This window comes from Anser brachyrhynchus (assembly GCF_964034855.1).
Source record: "Anser brachyrhynchus genome assembly, chromosome: 15".
Classification (NCBI taxonomy): domain Eukaryota; kingdom Metazoa; phylum Chordata; class Aves; order Anseriformes; family Anatidae; genus Anser; species Anser brachyrhynchus.
Window position 1 is genome coordinate 14879153 of NC_137733.1, and position 22536 is coordinate 14901688.

The following is a 22536-nucleotide window of genomic DNA, read 5'->3' on the forward strand; positions in this document are numbered from 1 at the left end:
TGTCTTTTGTCTCTCCCAGAGCCTGAAGGAAGGCCTGACCGTGCAAGAACGCCTGAAGCTTTTTGAATCCAGGGACTTGAAGAAAGACTAGCTCTCCCCGCTCCGCTTCACCACGCGCGCACCTCCCGGCTTGAGGCAGCACAGCACCAGCACCGTTTGTCTCTCGTTGCTCACGACCGTCCTCGCTGTCGTTCGGCCCGACGCTTCCCGACGGCTCGGGGCGCCGCGGCGGGCCCCCCCGCCGCCCCCTCGCCTCCGCAGCTCCTTTCCCCGCTTGTGAGACGCTTCTGAGACTCTTGAGAGGGAGAGGAAGGGATTGGGGTGTGTTTGGTTTTTTTCCGTTTGTTTTTTTTTTTTTTTTTCCCCCTCTTCGGCGCTTTGTAGGAGAATCCTTCCTTTACTGTAAACCATTACACTAAGTGTCAGTATTAAGGCTCAGTAGCCTGTGAATAAGCTAGCTCCGTCGTACCAACGTCTTGGTATGCGCGCAGGGCAGGGTGGCACGGGCCAGCCCGCGCTCTTACTGCTGTCAAGAGACCCAGTGCTCAGAGCACACCGGGAGCCTAATCAGCCGTTGATCTCGACTGCATCACTTGCACCTACAAGGAGGGGGGGGGAAAGGCCTGTGGGACGCCGCCGGGGGGGTGCGAGCGGCCTGCAGGAGCCATGCTGACGCCAGGCCGGGAGAGGACGGAGAAGTGACTCCTGCCCCCGGCCGTGCCGTGACGGCGGCGATGCCGGAGCCCGGCGAGCTGCGGTGCCTCGGCGGGTGGTGGTTTTTGGGTAGGGAGCTGCTCACGGGCACCGTGACGGCGGCCCCTCGGCCTCGGCCCCCCCCTCGCCGGCGGCACGCGGTGGGAGGGAGGCGTTCCTGGGGCTGAGCCGCGAGATCACTTTCTTGCCTCCCCTCGATCAAGCCCAGCACTCTCTGTTTTTTGCTGTTACTCCCTTCCTCTCGTTGAGTCCCGTGTATCCTAGGGTCTGTGCGCATGTGAAACTCCCTTTTCCAAGTCAAAGGAAAGTAGAGTAGAAAGTAGAGCCAATATTGACTGAAAATGCACAGTGCTCAATGCATATAATGCTCCTTTTTTATCGGCTTCTTGAATTCAACTCTTCTTGTCAGCAGGGCAGCTCCTATTTTAATTCCTTAATCTTTTCCTGAAATAAAAATCTCAAAACCAGTATGTGCTTCAGACCTTCTCAGTCACAACAGCTTTTGTGTTTAGAGCAGACAATTTAGCACCACGAGGCCAGTAAATGGGTGCTCGCTGAGTGGAGAGAGCCGGTAGCGCTAGAGGCCGCATGCAGCCAGCCCACATCACGGTGGCTTCGTGCTGGGTGAGGAGAGCATCTCGGCATGCTTACAGCCATAGAATTGTTCAGGATGGAAAAGACCTCTGAGATATCCATGGAGACCCCCCCGCTCCTGCCACCCAGCTGGGAGCAGGGCTGAAGCATCGCTCCGTCGCTCCCCAGCCCGACGTGGCCACCAAGCAACCTGCATCACGTCGGCTTTCAGATATTTTTGAGGTGGAACCGAGCTTCCTATTGACTTCTGTGTGCTTCACCCAGGGGCGAAGCAGGCAGGTCTGTGTGCTTTTGTGGCTAGTTCAGGTTCCTAAGGGCACGTCTCTGGCCAGCTGAGAAGTCCGAGTGTGAGGAGAAAGCTCTCGCTGCCGGCCCTGGGTTCACTGCAGGCCCCAGCGGTGCCACCAGCGCAGCACAGAAGGCAGGGCCGTATGGGGATGCTCTGCTGCTGTGACACTGTAACTCCATACCTGGGTGCGTGTGGACGTCCTGGAGATGGGAGCAGGGCAGGAGGGACCCTCAACCGCTCGATACGAAGGCTGTTCCATCTGCTGCAGGCCCTCTCAGATGTTCTGGTGTGCAGCCACTCACCCTAACCTGAGCTCGCTGTAGTGTTCTCCATCATCTGAGCGTCGGAGGAGCCTTGGCAGCCTTGTGTCAGGGCAGCTCCGTGTCCTTGCCAGCCAGGAGCCATCCCAGGCAGGACCCACCTGAACCTCCTCTCCGGTCACCGGCCATCGGCTACTCCCAGGCGTCTCAACGCTTCTCTTTTGCTCTCACCCATCAGCCTGATGTCGCCCTCCTGGCCCACCATCGAGGAGCGTGGCCAAAGCACTCAAGGCTACGCGTCATCAGCTTCTCAGCACGGCGGGAGTGCAAGTGATGGAGCCCCAGTGTGGAAGTGGTCACCGCAGTGCTGGCCTGGGCACACCACGCTGAGCTAGCCGATGGCCATTTACAGCACGGACTGTTGGTAAAGCCATTCATGTCGGCAAGGTGTAGCCATGGCTTTTTGTAGACATGGCAGGGGTTATCCTGCGTCCCTTCCAGCTGAGGTGACCGGTGCAGCTCTCCACAGTTGCACCCTTCCCAAATTCATCTTTCTTCTGTTCAAGGGTGCGTCCAGTGGGCTTCAAAGTCCACATCTGGAAGAGCGGCTTCGTCATCATTCGTGTGCATGTTTGTTTTTTTTTTTACTCTCTCTGTTGGCATCTTGCACTTAACTGCAGGGAGAGGTCTGATTCCACAGCACAACCCCACGGTCGGGTGAAGGGTGCGTGGTGGGTCCCCGTGCCCACAGCGGCTGGGAGCCTGACACCTCAGTGGCAGCCACCACCACTTACGAGCAGTCTTCGAGCTAAACCAGGGACGCTGCCACCTGCCTTGCCGGACCAGCAGAGATGTCAGTGTTGTGGTCCAGGTTCCTCTGAAATCAGGCTGTGGCTTGGTGGGAAGGTGACTACCCACTGTATTTTGTACATTTTATATACCTTCCTGCCCACGTCAGGAGATGGCTGCCTGGCTGAGGTGCCTCTCCGGCTCCTTTCCAATGTCACTTGTCCAGCTCTCGGCAGAGACAACCTTTGGATTTCATCCCTGGCTGCCCCAGGTTTGTTCGGGTTGTGCTCTGCTCTCGGGTTGCTTTTGTGCCCTCTGATCTCCTGGGACGTGGAACAAGGATGGTGCACGGCGTCATCACTGTCACTGCTCTTCCCTTCCAAGGCTGCGCTGGATGCAGGAGGCCGCACGCCTCCTCCTCCTCCTCCTCCTCTTCTCTCAAGAAGTGTGGTGGGACTTTGTCCTTCTCAGCCAACTGAGCAGAACGTGCTGGTCTCCATCTCACCACGTGGACTCTGACCGTTCTTGTGTCCCCTCGAAAATCTTACTTTGCTGGCTTCGTTATTTTAACCGTGAGGACTAGAAGTTATGTACCGTGCTATCCAGCTGCATTTGCCTGTCGGTGGTGTGGAGGACGCAGGATGGACCCTTTCTGACACAAGTCCATGCCCCTGAGCACCTTGAGACTCCCCAAGGAGGGTCGCTTTCTGCTGCGCACCTGATCACACCCAGAAATCCTCTCTTGCAGCTTAGCATCCTGCCCAGGAATAGGTATTGAGCCGAGGAAGAGCATTTACTTGCTTCGCTGCCTCGATCCTTGTTTCTGAACGTAGAGAATGGTTTGGAAATGCGGTGCAGCTGATGTGACCCAGAGCGTGGCCGGGCAGAAGGGCTGGTGGTCAGCGTGGGGAAACTGATGGAAAGGGGAGACCGTCCCCGGCTTTTGGCTCAGCGTGTGTAAACGCATTAATATGATTTGGAGAAAAAAAAATGGGTGATGGGGGGCAAAAAGGTGCTGCAAGGTGGAAGCACTTGGGCAGTGGGCTGCGGGAAGGCAGAATGTGATGCGGTGGCCGTGCAAGCTGAATTGCCCCGGGTAGGGAGGTTAAGAGGCGTTCTTCCTTTTCTATACACACATAAAAACATTCGGAAGTTCGAGGGGGAAGTCACCCAGGAATAGCTGTGAAGAGAAGCCTCGTCCGGCCCTTTCTCCGTCGCTGCATAGGCGCAGAGCTGCTGAGCGAGGCGTCCGCGGTGACCTCCGGGCCACGGCTCAGCGCTGCGCCCCGGGCAACGCGCACGGCGCTGGGCTTCTCGCCGATGGGGCGCTGGCAGGGGAGCTGGCGTTGGCAGGAACGAGGCTGGAGGTTTTTCCCTCCTTCCTCTGGTTTGCCTTTACCTGGTTCAGATGTCAGTGCTCTCATCACCCCCCGTTACGGGCTCCCGGCATCGGCTGTTAAAGGCTTGCAGTTGGGGTTTGCTGTGCGAGCAGGATCAGACCCTGCGGGCTCAGCGGGACAGAGGCTTGATACTGGGGAGCCTTTATTTAATGCATGTCGGCCAGCTTCTCGGGGCCTTCAAGTGGCTGCTAAAATCAAAATAGGCAGCAGGTTCACTGAGAAAACAGCTGGCAGTAAGTAACAGTGATGGCCAAAAAAAAACAAGTGTTGGGTGGCAGGAGGACTGCAGTGGGAACGCCGTGTGGCGGAGGGAAGGGAGGCACCAGCCTCTGGCAACTCTTGTCGTGCTTTTAGCAATGCCTAACAAGCCAAATCAATTAGTTTTATTGCTTAACTTTGTGGCTTTAAAATATTTATCACTAAGCAAAAGGCTCTTTTATGAACATACTGGTGGTGGGCTTCGATGCTGTACCTTTCAGGAGCAGCCGTCTCCCACTGGAGAGTTAAAAAAAAAAATTAAAAAAAAATAAAAACAAAATAAAGGAAAATGCTGTGAGGGCTGGCGGGTCAGAGGCTGAGAAGTGGCCTCGTGGTGTCCTCGGGCTCCACTTCACCCTCCGGGACAGCACTTCAGGGGATGGGAACGCTGTGTACAAGTGCTTGTGGTGGGAGCTGTGAGCTGTGGAGGTCACGGAGAAGACGAAGAGGAAGGGGAGGAGGAGGAAGAGCAGGAGGAGGAGGAAGAATGCATGCAGACGGTGGTTCTGACTGGCTGCTGCAGGCTGTGCTCCAGGTGTCGGTCTTTACTTGCTATGTGGCAACTGCCAAAGCATCTCTCCGAAGCAGGGGGCAGTTCGTTACCTGCCTTCCCATTAACAAAAGAGAGAGGACTGGCAGCACCAAGAAGAGCCGAAAACGGGGTTATTTCTGCAGAGAGCAGTGCTTTACTGAACAGAAAAAAAAAAAAAAGGCAGGAAAGATTGTTTTGCTGATAGCAACATTCCTTAGTTATCCTATTTCTTCCTGCTCCGGGCTTCATCCATCCTCCAAAGTAAATCAGTGGCCACCTAAATGAGAACAGGGAGCGGCGAGGGGAGGAAGGCGAGGCGAGGGCGCGCTCCCCGCTTGCAGCCACAGTGCAACACACGCTGTGCAAGCCGCTGCTGCCTTTTGCACAACGCTGCACTGCTCGTAGTTCCCAAGTGTGAGGGCTAGGAAAAGTCAAGTGCAGCAAAAACTGGCTACAAGGCTTTTTTCTTTTCCTTTTCGCGAAAAATTTTCCTACCCTTTGCACCGTCTTCCCCAAAACAGTCTTTTTCTATGTGACCTTTCCTTTGCCCACGTATAAAATTCGCAAATCGTGTTCCTTCGAAACTAGAATAGTGCGTGGCTTTGCAAAGCAGAAAAAAAAGTCTGTTTGCTTTCGGTAACAGAGGGTGACTGGAATGCGTTAGTAGTGTCCCCTCCCGCCTGTAACACCGTGTCACGTTTGTGCCAGCTCTGTGCTCGACTGGACTGCCACCAGACTGCTGCATTTTTTTCGTGGTTCAGATGCAGGACGTAGTTTGTTGTGAACACTCGAGCACATGCACGCTCAGCGTAGCTTGCCTTTCCTCTGCAACCTTTTCAATTTTTTTTAAAAAAAAGCTTTGTTATTCTCTTTTAAACAGAAGTAATTTAAAACCTGTATAGTATTCCAAGCACGCCATGTAAATATTTATTACTCAGAAATCAGTGGAGGGTTCTCTTTTTGTGACTACGTCGTGGTTTTGGTTTTTAACTCTTGTTCTAACACCGCCGTCCCGCTGGGGGGCTGGAAGAGGCGCGCTGGGTGCGATGTGCCCACCCCACCCTGCCTGCCCGGAGAGACTGTTTGCTTCTGATGACTGTTATAAATATCTTTTCCGATGTTTTCTGCTAACCTATACCTTTAGTTTTGACGATACGTGTCCAAAGAATGTGTACAGCCTGTTGGAAACCTGTAACCTTCCTGCGCTATAAACTTCTTTTTTTTCCATTCAGAGAACTCGCTAATCTTGTATTTGATGGTGGCATTAACACCGTGCGTGCGCCAGGGGCCAGCTGGAGGAGCAGTGAGTGCCGTGCGGTGCAGCCCGAGGACTTTGCAGCGCGTGCGTTAAGGCGCCGATGCTGTTTCTGGGTGCTGGGTGCGGCGGCGTGGGCTTTGCAAGGGGCGGACAGACCCCCACTTACCCCTGTGCAGACACACGGCCTGCAACGGGCTGGAAGCGCACGCTACCTTGCAGCAATTTCAAGCAGGGTGCTTAAATGCTGAATGCGATTTGAAGTAAAACTGAGTTCCCACGGAGCACAAACCTTTTCTGACCCCGGGGACGCAGAAGTGTGGTCGCAGAGCGGGGACTGGGAGGGGTGGGGTGGCTCGCCCCGCTGCAGCCTGCACTTTGAGACTACTGAAAGAAACCCAGGGTGTGGGAGCTGCTCGCGGAAACCTGATAAGCCAGTCAAGTTGGTAGCGACCGAGCTAAGCCAGCTGGCCATGAACTGGTGAATAATTAGTGCAATTACGAACAATTATTTTCTCATTCTTCCTGCTTTCTTCGCACACTGATTGTGTGCAGGATGTGAGGAGAACACTAACTCTTTGTTCTAAGCTAGAGGGAGCAAAGTATGTCGTAAATACTAAAGGTGATGGTAGGTAGGCGATAGATAAGAGCGCTTGGTCTTTGACCCACGTGCACCTCCTGGGACCTGGCGTTCTGGATGTCTCCCGATTTTAAGGAATCGTTTATTCGGAGGGATAAAGTTTTAGGCAAAGAGAAGGGGATGCTGCAAGTCTTTGGGTGGTAACAGAACTGGCAGTGGCCGTTCGTGGTCAGTACTAGCGGTCGGTCCTTCCACTGACCTGATCAGAAGTGGAGGCTGGCCTCAGCTGTGTTCCAGCACGCCTTCAGCCACCCAACCGCAGCCAGAGGGGCCGCCTGGGTTAACACGCGCACACACCACTTGCACGTGCTCCACCGCTTGCACTCGGGGTCCTCTGCCCTCCTCCTGGAAATGACAAAAAGGGGTTGTGGCCCCAAAAGCAGGAGCTGAGCGCGAGGTACGTTTTCCAGGCGCAGCAGCCAGCTCGCCGCCTCCAACCTGCGTTTGGCTGCGCAGCAGCAGCGGCCCTGGAGCACGCAAGAAGCGCCCGTGCAGTTGGGGCCGCTGCAGCCGCACTGCTGCTGGAAAACCCCGCGGCTCAAGGCCAGCAATGGTCACAGAGGGTAGCTGGAGGCAGGGAAGCACGGCTGTGCCGAAGCCCCATCCATCTGCAGGTCCGAAGGGCCTCTCTCCAGGGGCGTTTCTTGCATGAGATCCATCCAGGAAATGAGACATCGCACGCGATTAATTTCCCTCTGCTACGGGGGGGGGGGGTGTGTGCTTGAGGCTCCTGTTTCTCAGTGTGCTTGAGTCCCTCTCTGCTTCCCTCCTCTCTTCCACTCCAGTTTATTTCATTGCTTTTTTAAGAGCCACTGCTCCTGGTAACTGTTCACTGTAATAGAAGCGTCACTTTTTTTGGTCACTGTATTTATTCCTTACAAAAAAAAAAATCTCGTGTGTCATGCTAGGTTCCCATGGATGTAGCTGATCATTTTAATTTTGTAAATATAATTACCTAACTTTACATAAACTATATCGTAATAAACTATTTTTGCACCACCCTTTGCATGCTGTGTCGTGAGGTGTTTGCTTCAACAAGGACACTGCTACAGAAAGAAAGAAGCAGAGGACAGAGCTTGAGAACGCTGTTTGCTTTTATAGTCATACTTCACAAACAAAATGCAACAGGTATCATTTGAATAACAATAAAATGTTTAAAATAGCATAAATATAACGCTGCTGAACTGGATTTACTACAGAATGAACTTTCTCAGCTTCTTCCTAGCTGTTACATCACAGATAATAGCAACACGTGGATTTTTCCCCAGCACCATGCCTACTTTCTCAAACAGAACAGAGCAAATCTGTAATCTGTGGCTCTTATTCCACATACCCTAAATAACACATTTTCAATTATTTGACTCTTTGAACCAACCAACCCACAAGAACTGGAGTACAAAAGAAAATAATCAGGATGATGTTGACCCTGTGTGAGCGAATGGCATGTTTAAGACTGCTAGTCACAGCACCACTGTATCCCGCAATACTGGTTACAGAAGGTTATAGACCCTTTTTCATTTTGAGAGATTTCAAATCACTTTGTATTCCGTATAAAGTAGTTCTTACACAGACAGTTGAATACTCAGCGTTTGGAAATTTATCCCAAGTTTCCATCCACCTTTGTTCCCCCTTAAATTCTATGTCCTCAGGCTGGGACAGCATGTTTAGCCTGGCAGGGTTTGTAGGGAGCAGTTTAATTTCTTACTAGACCAGCTAATGCAGTCAGATTGAAACAGAGGTGTTTCAGGTTTGGATGGTCAAACACAGACATTTTTTTCCCCACCACTTTCAACGGCCTAACAAAAGGCAAACCCTCCCTCTACGAATTGTCTGTACAGCTGGGCAGGCAGGAGCAGGGAGCAGCCTCATCCCCCGCAGACATCTGATGTTCTGCTCCCTCTGCCGGCAAGGGCTCAGCGAGCATCCTCCGCAAACTGCCCTTGGCTCATCGCCGGGGCACTGCCAGCAAAGCTCTAAATGCAACGGGAACCGAAGACTACATAAAGGCGCGAGTTATGCTGACCGAAAATAATCTCTTCGTTTTATGCGCTAGAGGTAAAACAGAAAAGTTAACGAGAAGCTGGCCAGTCCCAGAAGAAAATGACCGTCACCCCAGCCCCGCCGTGGATGCCCGCTGGGCGGACACGCGGTGGTCTCAGCAGCGCTCTGACCTGGCCCTGCTATCCCCAGGGATCACCTCGCCTTCCTCTCGCTGCTCCCTCCTCATCCCCTGCCCCGCTGCTGCCAACACCGGTGGCCGCGGTCACCAAACCAGACCGGAACAGGGTCCTGCCACCTGCATGAACGGGGCCTCCCTCCGCCTCGCCTCTCTGAGGTCGGTGACCCACCTGCAGCCGTGTTTGCTTTTAGGACAAGACCGACTGCTCCCGCAGAGCAGTTTCTCTGTTTGCTCCAGAGACTCCTTGCTTGCCGGAAGATGAGCTGGCCCTGGTATCTGTTCTCACACATTCACACTGGAACGCCACTAATCTTAAACCAGAGGAAACACACACACAATCAAAACTTCCTATTTCCCAGATTGCCCTTCACAAACTTTCAACAATTAATGCCAACAAAAGAAACGCAGCTGAGGTGCTTACTCTCTCTGTACAAGCCCCAGCTATGCTACAGCCCTCTAGCCCCTTCCTTCAGTTACCGACACAGGGGAGCTGTTGGGGTAAAACTGGTAAAACTCCATCCTGCAGCATCACGAGTTGAAAAACACCCATCTCACCGCTCAGGTCCCCAGCACGGTACAAATGCCATCTCACCTGCCCCGGGGCATAGCACTGAGCCTGTGCGAAGCTTTAAGCTCTATGAACTGAGCCCCGTTGCAGCTCTCCTCGCAGAACAACTCACCGATAGCTGGGTCACTCCTGCTAACGTAGCACACAAGGGACCTGTGGCACTTCAGGGTAGAGAGCACTTCAGTTGTGGAGGGGCTTAACTAAATTACAACCAGGCGGGGGATACAATGATGTCTATACACAATAAACCCCTGAATGCCATCTGCTCAATACTCCTCCAGCTCAGGGAAGCAGCTTAATCATTGATTTTCTTTGGAAAAAAACATGTACTTGAGGGGATCGTATATTTCCCAAATCCTTTCGAACTCCTCCAGGAAAGGCTGCACATACTCCGCGTCCTCCATGATCAGGATGTTCTCCCGGTTGTTCTGGATCGCCTCCGTGGTCCAGTTGAGGGAGCCCGTGATGAGCATCTTCCTGTCCACGATGGCGAACTTGTGGTGCATGAAGCCGCTCTCCTGGTCGTGGCGGACCTGGATCCCTACAACGACACAACGGGGACGTGTGACGGGCACCGACGCTCCCTCAGCGGGCCGCCAGGGCAGCTCCGAGCACACGGCGGGGCCATGCGAGGCCTCGGTGCCCCGCGCCTCACCGGCGTGCCGGAGGAGGCCGATCTGCGAGCCCTTCAGCGCCATGTACTGCGCGTCCGTCACCACGCGGACCCGGACGCCGCGGTGGTGCAGGAGGCGGACGGCACGGCCCAGCTGCGGGCTGGAGAAGGCGAAGAGGCAGAGCTCGAGGGAGCGGCGGGCGGACAGGAGGTGCCGCAGCAGGCGGCTGAAGGCGCAGTCCCCGTGGGGCAGCGGGCACGGGCAGGGGCCCAGCGTGTCGTCGGGGCTCGCCGCCTCGGCCAGCAGCGCCTCGGTGCAGCTGGGCCTCGAGGGGAAGAAGAGCACCTCGCGGACCGGCCGCCGCCTCCGGGCCACCAGCGCCTCCAGGGCCAGGCCCAGCGCTGCCAGGGCCGCCAGCACCAGGCCTGGCCGCCGTGCCCCCGCTGCCCACATCGCTCCCTCGGTGGGCTCGGCTCCTGGGGGCGGCGTGGGCCCTGCTGGACGCCCCCAGCAGCAGCCCCAGGCAGCCTGGTGTCCTTGTCTGGAAACTAAGCCCCCCCCTCAGGCCACACGGCTGAGGCCCAACCCAAGCACCAGCTGTCTGCACCGATTTTTTTTTTTTCCTCCTTTCCCCTTAGGCTGCTGTGAGCCGGCTGAGGGGAATCTAAGCCCAAACAGCACTAAAAGGCTTCGGGTGTCAGCACAGCGCTTGTTGCTTGCTTGTTCCTGGGCAAGGGAAGTGTTGCCAGGACGAGGAGAGGTCCTGCTTCTGAGGGTTTGCCTTCAGGGGGTGGTGCTCGGAGGGGAGGAGGGTGCCGAGAGGTGGCCTTCTTGCTGATTAAGTTTGCAAAGAGCACTGCCCACGTTCCAGCTCCCACTGACAGCGAGATGAGTGCCCGTGGCCTAAGCTGTGAGCTGCAGGAACTTGCCCAGGCACTCAGCTGGGTAATCCCTGCACAGATCTGTTGTGGCAGGCACGCAGCTCTGCTTTTATGCAAAGCAGGAGCCTGGGGTTCGCAGGCTTCACCGACTCCCCCCCTTCCTTCCTGGGGACGTTTTAGGAGTGTGAAGTCAGTGGGTTCCAGACCCTGGCTCACGCACAGTACGTTATTCAGAGAGGCTGTGGTCGTGTCTGTGACACTGCCCTGTTTCACAGGAGCAGAACGATGGCCGTCACCTACCACTCGTGCTGTACTCCACTGGAAGGAGAGCATAAAACCTCAATCTTGACCTTATCACCCCTTTTGCCATTTCAGAAGCAGCCACACTTCTACTTAGGAACTTAGACCAGCTTTTAATGCAAGATTGCTTGGATAAGCTATTCTTTAAGGAACAGAAACAGTTCAGCAGCCAGGAAGGCCTAAATGCCAAATAATGTCTTACCTGTTACATAATGTAACTCTGATTTGAACCTGTATAGCTTTAACATAGAAAAATAAAAAATACTGGATCACATATAAGGTAGCCCCCAGAGAAAGCGCCAACTTAGCACTTGAAATTCTGATCTTTTCTAATTACTTCTGTCAGTTTTATTTCATTATTTGTGATTTTTTAAATCTTTATTTTTCCTTCAAGGACTAACTCCAGCACATAGGAAGCAAGATGTATACATTTTTCAGAGCTTCCTTCCCTGTGGATAGAGCTGGAGCACCTCTCTTTTCCCTTGTTTCCTTATTGAGGACTAGGAAACGTAAGCTTTGTTGTGAACCCTGAAATTAAATAACACCTTTCTTTCAAGTAGGTTTGCTGTTTGAACATCCTGTGGTTATGTCCAATCAAGCATTTTCAATCAATGTATCAGTATGTCTTGCTCAAACTATACATAAAAAAACCCTAATACCTACAAAGTTAAGAGGAAAAGGCCTGTTAAAGTGCTGTACATTAGATCCAGGCTAAGAGATGCAGGAACGATCTTGTGGATGAATCGTTCATTTTGTGGATGCTGCTTCTCCCACCCTAACACACACACACACAAATCAAGACAATTAGGCTTTGTCCATTTTACAAAAATAGCTCTTAATGAGATTTAATGCTTGTCTCCATTTTACAGATGTTACAGACAAAAGCAACCTGCATATTTTATACATAAGAACAGAACTCGTGACAAGTTCGAACACCCCCCTCTGAGCTTGATTCTTGTTTGAATGAGTGTAGTAGGTCACCTGGGTAAAAGCTGCTTCTAGCTTGTTAAAAACATTTATAGGAACGTCAAGTTTTCCCAACAATTATCGAGGAAAAAAAAACATGACTTCACAACAGAAACAGTAATTCCTTACAATACAGTTAAGGAATGTCCATTTAGTTAATTAAAAAACGCACCAATGTTGTCTTGAACTATTAAGCATTCAAAATGGCTACTATAGAATTATATAAGAATGGAGCACCTACAGGTTGGATCTTTTCTGCTTAATTAGGAAGCTAGAAAACTATATCTGAGGACAGAACACCAGAGACCTTACCCTGGAGAGGTTATCTTCATTACTTGGAAGTTTTGCAACACAGGCAAAACAAGGCAAGTATTTCACCCTTTAGAGGCAAGCAGACTGCATTTTGAGACTTCTTGTATTACAGTTCTCCCACCCAGACAAGATTTCCAAAGCAAATGCTGAAAATGTCTCAAGTTAAGATATAAATAAATTAAAGCGGAGTGACATGACTCCAACAGGATACTCCTGACTTAACGCTACAGCAGAAAATAGTCTCTTCGTAAATCTGAACGTGAAGTGGTTTTAAATAATTTACATGTGATCCATACCCTGTGACATGTCGCTTATTTTTGGTTCTTTTCTCTCAGACATTTAGAGACTTATTTGAGATTCGGAGAGATTAGCTACATCCATTCCCAGGAGTTCTGGATGCTGTCACAGGTATCTGAGTCTTGCCAATGAAATCTAAAATTGATTAAGCACCATAATACTTTAGGATGACAGCACAGGATTTCAAATAATTCCCGCTGATTCTTTGAATGTTGCTGTATTTTAGTCTTGAGTGTGCAGGTCTAGATTTAGAGTTGAGTTTCAGGACAGACAGCAGCAATATTTATTAGCACTTATTAGTCCAGTCTCACTCACAGCAATTAGAAAAGACTCAAGTCACTCTTCAAGTTAGTTTTAGGACCACAAGAATAGTGATGAAATTTCACTATCCACCTAACACACATGCTGCAGGCTCAGCAGAGGTAACTTGGGGTTCCCTGCAGTTATCTGAAGGCAGCAAGTGAGGTTGGGCACCCTTTAGTTCCGGGACTCCGAGGACGTTGGGCTGCGAACTGTTGACATCAGGTGAGACTTGTATGTCTTGCTCAGGCCAGTCATCCAGAACTTGAGAAGCTTGACATTGTCCTCCTCTGCAGCTCCCAGAATGCTCAACAGTTTTTGTGTGTCTTCCTTGGGTCTGCTGTCCACTTTAGTGAATTTAAAGAGGACCTTCACTTTACTGCAGGAAAAAAACAACTCCTGTCACTATTACAATAGACTTGCATGCATCAAGCAGGGAACAACCAGTAACTGTAGCTTCTCTCAGTACCTACTGCAACTACATGTTAATAAAAGCCTCAAACAACATTCCAAGGAAACTAGTCTCAAGCTTTAAATGAAGAAACTGGGGAGAAGAGGAGTACAGGAAAAGGGGAGATTAGTTAAGGAGACTACTCGTTTCAGCAGTATCATGCCTAATTCCGGTTTGTTTTTTCATTCAAGTGAAAAGTGAAATGATTAACTGTGACAACTGGGAATCTCCCTGCGAGGCACATGTAGTGCCCATCTGGCCTTCAGATAAATTTACAAAACCTGAATGTTTTGTGAATTATTTCACATGACTGTTTGGCCTTCCTTTGTAACTGCTTGCATCTCTGAAATGTGGTGCCTGAGGGTGCAACCATCACATCTGTTTGGCGTGTTATCTGCACTGGAATATAGTGCACATTGACAGGCTTATATATATTTGCATACTTAATCCTCATAACGTATATAAGGCAGACAAGTATTGTCATGTAGGTAATCTCCAGATGCACGAACTGAAGCATAAAGGTGAAGAACTGCTGAAAGCCAGAAAGAGAGGATCAGAGCAGAATAACTCCAATATTGTCAGCCCCCAACAGTAAAGCCGACTGCTCTCAAGGCTAAGGTAAAGGTTACCTGACTACAAATTTGCCTGTACTCTAGTGTAACCATTCCAGGATTAACACCAAAACTGTTTCTCTGAAAGCAACACAGTTGTACTTACTTCATCCACTCCTCCTTCAGGCAAACAAGGCACTGATCCACAACATCTACAGAAAGGTTCTGGTTGGTCAGAGCAGCTTCAATCTTGTTCAGGATTGTAGGGCCAACTACAAGATCAGAAAGGAGGGAAACAGGGTGAGAAACAGGACTTGCAATCTGCAGGTTACCCACTGAGACCTTTACTGGTAATAGCAAGGACAAGTCCATTTATCCTACGACCTAGGCCTGAATACTTGCTAGGATACACAGCTGCTGGAGCACACAAAGAAACCTAGAGGGAGCGAACCTTTGTTTTGCATTGCACCTGTATCTTCAGCAGACAATGCAGAAAGGGTTAGCTATCTGTGCTGTCATAGACAGAGGCCAATGTATCTAAATTAAGACTTCCCATTAACAGAAGATTGATGGGCCCGACTAGAATCACATCTAGATGCAAGTGTTTAAGTTCTTGAACAAAGAAGGCAAGAAAAGGTCTGCCATGTCTGTATCAATCATACTGGCCTATCAAGTAGAGTATGGGAGATGATGAGTAACGCCATGGTCTTTATGTGTTTACCAGTTTAAGCTAGACTCGCTCAAAAACAAAAAAAACCAACAAAACCAACCCAAAACCACAGACAGGTACTTCAGGATACAAAGTGTTCATCGTGGGTTACAGAAGAATTTCCCTACAATTGCTACTATACCCATGTCACAGAATTAGTTTTTCACTTCCGAAAAATTAACAAGCAAAACACTGATTTGGTAAAGCAAACCCTATTTAATTGAACAGCCTGTGGTAGTAGTAGCAGTAAATTCTCAACCCCAGTTGTACAGTGACCTGGCTTTCTACTCAGACTTCCTTAAGAGACCGTATGTGAATGGCAAAAAAAGCAGTTAAACATCAGGATGCTCGTTTTAATCTCAGGGATACGAGTTTCTTCTGCTTTCAAAGCACTCACCTCGATCTGCTGCGACAGGGCTACCGCTGGTGACAACAAACTCGTACTTGTTGAGGGACTGTTCATCATCAAACAGAGTTGGGTAGAGACTGGACCGGGTAGCAGAGCGAACTTCCACAAGGACTGCGAACTCTGGAGCAAGAAAAGACCAAAAGAACATTAACCGTAATGGCCCTGATTCTAAAACACAACTACATACTCTGCTCCTGGAAAACGCAGCTCTGGAAGCTTACGACACTTGGTCCAGCATGAATCCCTTGCTGTAATCAGTAGGAAGCAGGACTTTCAGCTATGGTACAATTAGTGCTCATAGGTGTCACACCTTTCAACTACCGATCACACAAGGATATAGGGAAAACAAAGGAAGTGCTACAGGTTTTAGTTCATGCAGCATTTTAGACCATCTGCTAATACTTTATTAAAAAAACAACACCTTGTTATTTTTTTTAGGGAAAAGAAAAGGTTCTGCTACAGGTTCTTACCAGATGATAATATGTGGGATGGAATTTGGACATGTGGACTAAGCCCTAAGAAGTTACATCGATATGCCTCTTCATACTGGTCACTGTAGGGGATGATCCGCACACAACCAACGGGCAACATAGTCTAGAGAGGGAAGGAAACATGTTGAGAGAAAACACTGGAACTAAACCAGTAAAGCACACTTTTCTCCACGACTTCCAGGACCAGCCAGGACTTGGAGAACTGCTGACGCAGATTCTGCTTATTTGGGGGATCAGAAGCATCTTACTCAGCTTAAAAGACTACGCAGTTGCTATCTGTGGACAACCAAGACAAAGGTTGGATTCCCCCCCAGCCACATAATTTAGAACACATTCTCCACAAGATTACATATTAGAGATAGGTCATTAGGAAGGCTGGACTACTAGAACATATACGGAAAAACAAGCAGCCAGGAAACAAAGGAAAAAGTTTCTAACCCTTAGCACATCAAAAGCAGACTGGACAAGATCCATGTCTCGAGCTTTCCAGATGACCTGGTTCCCCATCAGAACGTGCCAAGCCAGCATGCGGAATGCTGATGCCCCAAGAACCTGAAATGAAACCATATATCATTCATTAGGAAAATCGGTGAAATGTCCAGTCTGCCCTGTTAAAAACATGACTGCCACATAAGAAAATGTCTAGAACCGAACAGCACAAATTAACATAATAATTTAGCAACTTGTGTGCACAGATGGTAGTTCAAAAGCACAGCACCAAGTGCTTCTTTGACAGGTGTTAAAGGTGCCACGCTGTCATGCAAAGTAATTTTCACCCCCACCTGTGGTTTCAAAAACAGCAGCACAGCATCACCTCGCCAACGTGCCTAACCAACGATCCAATTCAGCATTAAGCACAGTAAGAGAACAGTTGTATTCCTAGGTTCTTCCAAATCCTTCAGTTCTCTGGCAAGATTACATGAATCAGCCTGCGTGTTGGCTGAGTTAGTGGTTTTGGCAAGATGGACACAGGCCTGTTTGGAATGGGACTGAATGACTTCTATCAGGTGATGATAACTTTGAGGCATTTCTCTGATCTGGGTTAGGTTCACAACAGCGATTCAGTCATGAAAGATGAAACTATATTCTTAGACAAGCCTCCAAAGCCACACACTTGCAACACAGTGCTGTAGTTTCATAGCTTCAAGCATTCCAAATTAGAAGAAAGGAGAACAAAAGGAAGCTAAAAAGATAAAGGAGCACAAGGTCAGAAACATAGGAGCTATTTGTCAGGAGTGTCCAGGAAAGCAAGCTACCGTGAAAGAGACGGGTGAGTCTAACGCACTGTGCCTTCCCCTTCAGCCAGGTAACTGGAAGCACTGGAGACAAGCTACATCTGCACAGAACCGTTTGTTTTGTTTGTAATTTTTTCCCCGAAGCACCTTTGTTGTAAGCAAATAACACCTGGCTTTGAAGAACTGTGTTCCTCTCTTACCTGTCTCATGTGCCTGAGAGAGCGGAAGACAGACAACCTTCTGTGAGCTACATTCCAGCTGCTGCAATCTGGCATCAGAGAGGTTTCAGGAGAGCATTTAGATAGCTCCTGTCCTTCTACAACATCCGGCTGGGAAGAAGGCTTCTCTTCTTCCTCAGAACCATCCCAGCCTTCTGACTCTTCTTTGAGGTCTAGCAAAAAAGGGCAGATTTGTTATAAAAATTGCTGTCTAGGAATGTAAACTGCCTTGGAAGTGCCTATGCAAACTACAGTCCAAGACGGCTGGTTACACTTACAATGATAACAGAAGAACTTGGTGTTTTACCAGCCAAAGCACTCTCAGAGGGTCTTCTATCTCTGAAAACTTTGATCTCACCTGCAAGTTTTTCCATCTGAACGAGGGTGTCTTCTGTTGGTGCTCCCTCCAGAAGCTTCTCTGTAAGTCGGCTGCCACAAGCTTTCAAAAGCCTGGGGACATCAAAAAAAAAACAAAACAAGTGGAAGCAGCATTCGTTAAGCTTGCTAGGTGCAAAAATCTAGAAAGAAACCTGTTGTAATGAATTCAAAAAAACATCCAACCACTAACCGATACGCATTCCCTATCAACACATCTACGCTTTCCTCTGTGCCTCAGCTATCAGTGCGTCTCAGAGCTACTGCCATTCAAAGTCACCAAACGGTGACTTTGCCATGTTGCAATTACCTTGTGCAACATACTCATCCCCCATCCAAGTCACATGCCAGTGTTGCAACCCTCTCTGTGGCAGCTTTCCAGGGAAGTCTGATGAGCAAGTCAGGCACTGGACGAACATGCCGTGGACTTCCACAGACGCGCTGCTGTGCCAAATGGCTGCATCTCTCCCCGCTGCCTATCACAACACACAGGCACCTCCAGGTGAGCAGCTGCTGTACTCCAAGTGCGAATCCCACATCCACCACACTCGGGACAGGAACACCTTTTCTTGCATTTTTCCTTACTTATTTTTATACATTGTTTCCATCAGCAGACAGATATTTTTTTTTCCCCTAAAGGCATCATCAGACTGCTGTCCTTCCGTGCTTTGCTAAGTAGTTTCTGATTTAGAAGGAGCTAAGTTCAACTTACTGCATCAAGAAGAACTACCCTAACGCTCAAATCACATTTCCGCCCTTTCAGAATATTACAATATCCTCTTCACGAAGGAGTTCCAGAAGCTAGAAACACAAGTGGCATTACCAAGCAAAGGAAGTATGCAAACACGCCCAGAGGTTTTCATCGTTGGTCAGCGACGTTAAGGAGCGGGCTGCGTTGCCGTTCCGCTGGTGCAGGAAGGGAGTGAAGGCTGTGTTCATCCGCTGCGCGCGCTGAGGGCACCCATACTGCTCTGCTTCAAACACCTACAACACAGAAGAAGGGCAGTGTAAGACACTGAAAAGGATAAAATACTGACACAAAGATCAAAAATAAAAACGCACCAAGGAACACCAACAAGTGAAAACTGTGTATCACACACAATCATCCAATATACACTGTAAATTACAGGAAAAGAAAGGGAAGGGACATCTTATTCTAGATTAAGAAAAATTATTAAGCAATGTATCTGCTCCCAAAACACTGTCCTTCACAGCTTTGATTACACTGCTAACAGAGCTATTGTCTAGCAGCTCTGTCTGTGAAAAACATCACGCCTGGCTTAAAAGGCCGGAGGCAGCCTGTTCCCTCCCTCCTGCCCACCCAGATACACGCTATCCTCTTGTCCCTTCTGTCAACCTTAAAGACTCCAGCTCCAGTGAGCTAGATCAGCTTTTAGATTGAAATACCAAACAACTATCATAATGTTTGATTAATGTTGAGCCAAATGGACTCTCTGCGCTGACCCACCTTAAGTGCTTTGCCCTGAAGCTCATCGATGATGCCTCTGATTTTTCCCAACAAGAAAGGCCATGAGTTGATGAGGTAAATCCGGTCCATCATGATAGTGATGATGCTGTACCAGCGCTGGAAGCCTCGAGCCAGGCTGTCTTTGATAAAGAAGGTGTGGCTGAACACAAAACCATGCTGTTCGTCTCCAAAAAATATAGGGCCTTCACGCCCTGGGCAGACCTGAATTGGAAGGGCATATACACCAAAGTAGCTCAGCACATCACGCAGCTAAAACAGTAATGAACTGTGGTCAAATAGACCTCTAAAGACATCCTACGAATACTACATAAACTTCAATTTAACTTTACTTTACAAACTCTGATCTATTCAACTACAATACTGCTGAGAATTCACAAGAAATTGCTGATCTTGGCATACAAACACCATTAATCTATAAGGCTCTTCACTTCTATAAGATGCTGAATGTTAATCATCTACAAAGATAACCCATTTCTTGATAAAAGGCAACAGACTCCAACATTTTTACACAAGCAGTTTATCTTAGAAAGAAAAAACTGTAAATGCGTAGGAGTGAAAACAAGGAAGACAATTTTTTCATCTCAGAAGTCGAGAGGAAGGCACCCCCAATGTTATCAAAGATCAACCTTAAAATCCCCACCAACCCAAGAACAAACAGACTTCTGTGTCTTTCCTTCCACCCCCATTCCATCCTTCTCACAGGCTACACAGATCAGCTAAGATCAGAAAAGTAGTATTTTGGATTTGAAACGATATATGGGGCCCTACACAGACTTTGTTCCCGTTCAAGGCAGTTACCTCGCAGCTCAGACTGCGGACGCAGGCCTGGCGCACAATGCTGAAGAGCTGGGGGTGATTTGGGTGCTGGTGACTGACATACTTGATCGAAGTTTCCTTGTCGTGGCTGACGAACCCAGGATGTCCTCCCGCAAGAGAGCGGCAACCCTGAAGATAGAAAAGCAAACTCAACGTAAATGAACATGCAGTCGTCTAAGGTTTTTGACCACCTCTGCAGTTTCCCTTCAAAATGTATGGAACTATTATTTACGTATACAAATAAAACCACAAGTATTCAGAACGCAAGCCGTTTGAGTCAGGGTCAGGACTTGAACCCAGTTCCTCAAATAGCACTCTGTGGAATACATTACCTATGCTAACTTTCCACTCTTTAATTTGATCGTGAACTTTATGATGGCTCTACAAGTGGTATAATTCAGGTAACAGCAGCTGTGAAAACATCTGACCTAACAAAACTATTAACCATAACTTAAAGGGAAGCCATGCACATGAACAACTGAGAACATATATTTTCTCCACCATTTTCATTGCTTTGACATTTTTGTTTCTCGTTCAACACTGCTGCTAGAGACTGTTATTAATCAATGGAAAAACCTGATCTAATGAAGCAGTGACTCTTAGAGGATGAAGGAAGCATTTCTCAGCCTCACGAAACGAAAACGCATAGAGGGCTTAAAAGAGACCTCAAAAGACAATCTTGTTAAGGTCAATAGCCTCAACAACAGCTCCTTTAACGTCCTCTCACAGGTAGCTGCACTGTGTAAGGGCTTAGACATTTTTGGGACTGTTAGTCATATTCAAATGTAAGTGCAGTTCACTTTTTTCCTGCTAAAAAAACAACAAACAAATAGCAACACAATTTGCATTAGAGAATCCAAGAGCTTTTAGAAAAGTAATAGGTGTAGTAAAGTAAAAGGCCACTGATGTCCACGCACAGCTATTCACACTTGCCTCACACATGTCTGACTTCTTTGGCCCTGGGCTGCTGGAGTCAGCACTGGCACCTTCCGCTGGGCTGTGCGAGCGGATCCTGCTGCTCATCTGAATGCCACCCTCCTCCTCTTCCGCCTGCTCATTCTGCCCAGCGATGTCCCCGCTGCTCGCCCCTTGGGGAAGCGGCGAATGCAGGACCTCCGTGCAAAAGAGGGTGCGGGGCCCGTGGAGCTCGCAGAAGTGGCAGAGGGCAACGATAGCATTCATAGTGAGAGCTCAGCACGTCCGTCAAGGCCTCCTGCGGGTAAAGGAGAAAGCGCAGGACATCAGTGTAACGAACGGGCCTTGAACCCCTCCTCGGCTAGGTGAAACCCTGCTGCTCATCCCCTCCAGGGGGGAAAGCGGCCCAAGCCTACCTGGGGGAGTTCTGATACCTCGGGCCTTGATGGGGGTAGAGAGAAGCGGCCCCCCTGTGCCCGGGCGCCTCAGAGGAAGGCCGGGGCCAGGCCCACCCGCCCTCCCCACACCGAGACGGGGTCGAGGCCCCCCCCGGCTCCAGCCCCCCGCTCCCGCACACCTCACGGCTCGGCAGCCCGGCCCCAGCCCGGCCCCGTTCCCCCCCCTCGGCGGGCCCGGCCCCGTTCCGCCCCCCGCCGCCCCCCCGCCCCCCCCAGGCCCCGCTCACCGCGGCCCCGGCCCCCCCGGCGCGTCCCGTGGCTGCGGGCAGCTGACAGCCGCTGCCCCGCCGGCCTGTACCATCCCCACCCACGCCGGGGGGGGGGTTAGGGGGGTAGGTAACCCCCCGACTGCCCGCCCGCCGCCCAGCAGGAGAGGAACGAGGACCTGGGAGAGGATACGGGGCAGGCGGTGGTGAGGCGACGCCCAGGCGGTCTCCTCACGGCGCAGCCCCGCTGCTGACAGGCGCCGCCGCCGCCTCCCCCCCCCCAGCCCCGCCGTCATGGTTCAGGCGACGCCTTCGGCCCGCAGCCGCCCTCTGCACAGGGCTGGGCGGAACCATTACCTCAAAGGACGGGGGTGGACATTAGAAACTCCGGAAGATGTCTCCTTTTTCCTCGCTGAGCCCCGCGCTGTTGTCGCGCTGTGCAGAACATACATCAGTGCTCGGCCTCGGAGAATCCCTCGGAGAACGGAGCCGGGCCGAGCCGCCTGTGAGCCCACAGCCGGAGGGGGCGCTGCTTCCCCACCCCCGCAAAGTGGTGCGGCCCACAGGGAGGGTCACGTGACCGCCGACCCGCAGGGGAGGGGTACGGGGCAGGCCGCGCGCAGGCGCAGTGCGCCCCTTCCGCGCTCTGAGGTGATGGCCCGGCCCCGCCCCTCGGCTCGTCCCCTGAGGGCTCAGCTCGTCCCGTGCCCCTGCCATGGGAAGGCAATAGGGGTTACACGGCCCAGAGCGAGACAGTGAATCAAGGGAGCAAACACGTTAGCTGCGTTAAAAACACCTTGGTTTAGGCTCTTACAGACCTGCCCTCCTTTCAGCCCGTCCCGTATTGCTGCAGGGTCTCACATCTTACCACAAGGTTATTGCTGTGTGGAAACTACGCCACAAAAACCCCATGTCCCCTTGGAATTAATTATCCTTTCAAGCTTCAAAATAATCAACTGCTGGATTATTATTATTTTTTTTACCCCCTTCCCTTTACATTGGAGCTGACTTCTACAGTCTCAAGTACCCGAGTCTTTTTTTTTAAAAAAAAAAGAAAGCAGTAAG

The 22536-nt window shown here is 50.3% G+C and overlaps 3 protein-coding genes across 17 annotated transcripts in view; 1 reads left to right on the plus strand and 2 right to left on the minus strand.

The window, feature by feature from the left end:
- The window catches only part of MPRIP (myosin phosphatase Rho interacting protein), a 75469-nt gene extending 69403 nt beyond the window's left edge, over window positions 1–6066 (plus strand). For 7 of the 12 annotated variants that reach the window (XM_080557465.1, XM_080557458.1, XM_080557464.1 and 4 more), the window contains one exon: window positions 20–233. In XM_080557465.1, the coding sequence (XP_080413591.1) occupies window positions 20–91 (72 nt within the window). In that variant the 3' untranslated portion in view covers window positions 92–233. Of the gene's footprint in view, window positions 1–19 lie in introns of all 12 variants that reach the window. The other 5 variants (XM_080557463.1, XM_080557461.1, XM_080557460.1 and 2 more) reach the window with 2 other exon arrangements.
- A 3566-nt stretch (window positions 6067–9632) lies between these two features.
- PLD6 (phospholipase D family member 6) lies at window positions 9633–10684 on the minus strand. Its single transcript, XM_080557479.1, has 2 exons — window positions 10134–10684; window positions 9633–10019 (listed from the first exon to the last, which is right to left on the minus strand). The coding sequence occupies exons 1-2, from the start codon at window positions 10543–10545 to the stop codon at window positions 9778–9780; spliced, it is 654 nt and encodes a 217-aa protein (XP_080413605.1). The 5' UTR covers window positions 10546–10684; the 3' UTR covers window positions 9633–9777.
- Window positions 10685–12083: 1399 nt separating this feature from the next.
- On the minus strand, window positions 12084–21967 carry FLCN (folliculin). Of its 4 annotated transcripts, none has more exons than XM_080557473.1 (12): window positions 21829–21967; window positions 20826–21105; window positions 19875–20021; window positions 19056–19277; window positions 18411–18571; window positions 17571–17662; window positions 17195–17385; window positions 16198–16311; window positions 15739–15862; window positions 15257–15388; window positions 14317–14422; window positions 12084–13527 (listed from the first exon to the last, which is right to left on the minus strand). In XM_080557473.1, exons 2-12 carry the CDS (start codon window positions 21072–21074, stop codon window positions 13326–13328), a joined length of 1740 nt encoding a protein of 579 aa, XP_080413599.1. In that variant the 5' UTR covers window positions 21075–21105; window positions 21829–21967; the 3' UTR covers window positions 12084–13325. The 4 variants fall into 4 exon arrangements, with proteins under 4 accessions (XP_080413599.1, XP_080413597.1, XP_080413596.1 ...); XM_080557471.1 differs by lacking the exon at window positions 21829–21967 and adding an exon at window positions 21651–21791; XM_080557470.1 differs by lacking the exon at window positions 21829–21967 and adding an exon at window positions 21493–21759.
- Window positions 21968–22536: the final 569 nt, after the last annotated feature.

What these genes read in the sequence shown, in the direction of transcription:
- PLD6 (XM_080557479.1), bottom strand. Translation starts at nt 10,545, where the DNA reads ATGTGGGCAGCGGGGGCACGGCGGCCAGGCCTGGTGCTGGCGGCCCTG. An exon ending in CGGCCTCCTCCGGCACGCCG is followed by an intron (nt 10,020 to 10,133) that starts GTGAGGCGCGGG and finishes GTGTCGTTGTAG; the next exon opens with GGATCCAGGTCCGCCACGAC.
- FLCN (XM_080557473.1), bottom strand. Translation starts at nt 21,074, where the DNA reads ATGAATGCTATCGTTGCCCTCTGCCACTTCTGCGAGCTCCACGGGCCC. An exon ending in TCAGATGGAAAAACTTGCAG is followed by an intron (nt 17,386 to 17,570) that starts GTGAGATCAAAG and finishes CTTTTTTGCTAG; the next exon opens with ACCTCAAAGAAGAGTCAGAA. An exon ending in CCCTGTCGCAGCAGATCGAG is followed by an intron (nt 14,423 to 15,256) that starts GTGAGTGCTTTG and finishes CTGATCTTGTAG; the next exon opens with TTGGCCCTACAATCCTGAAC.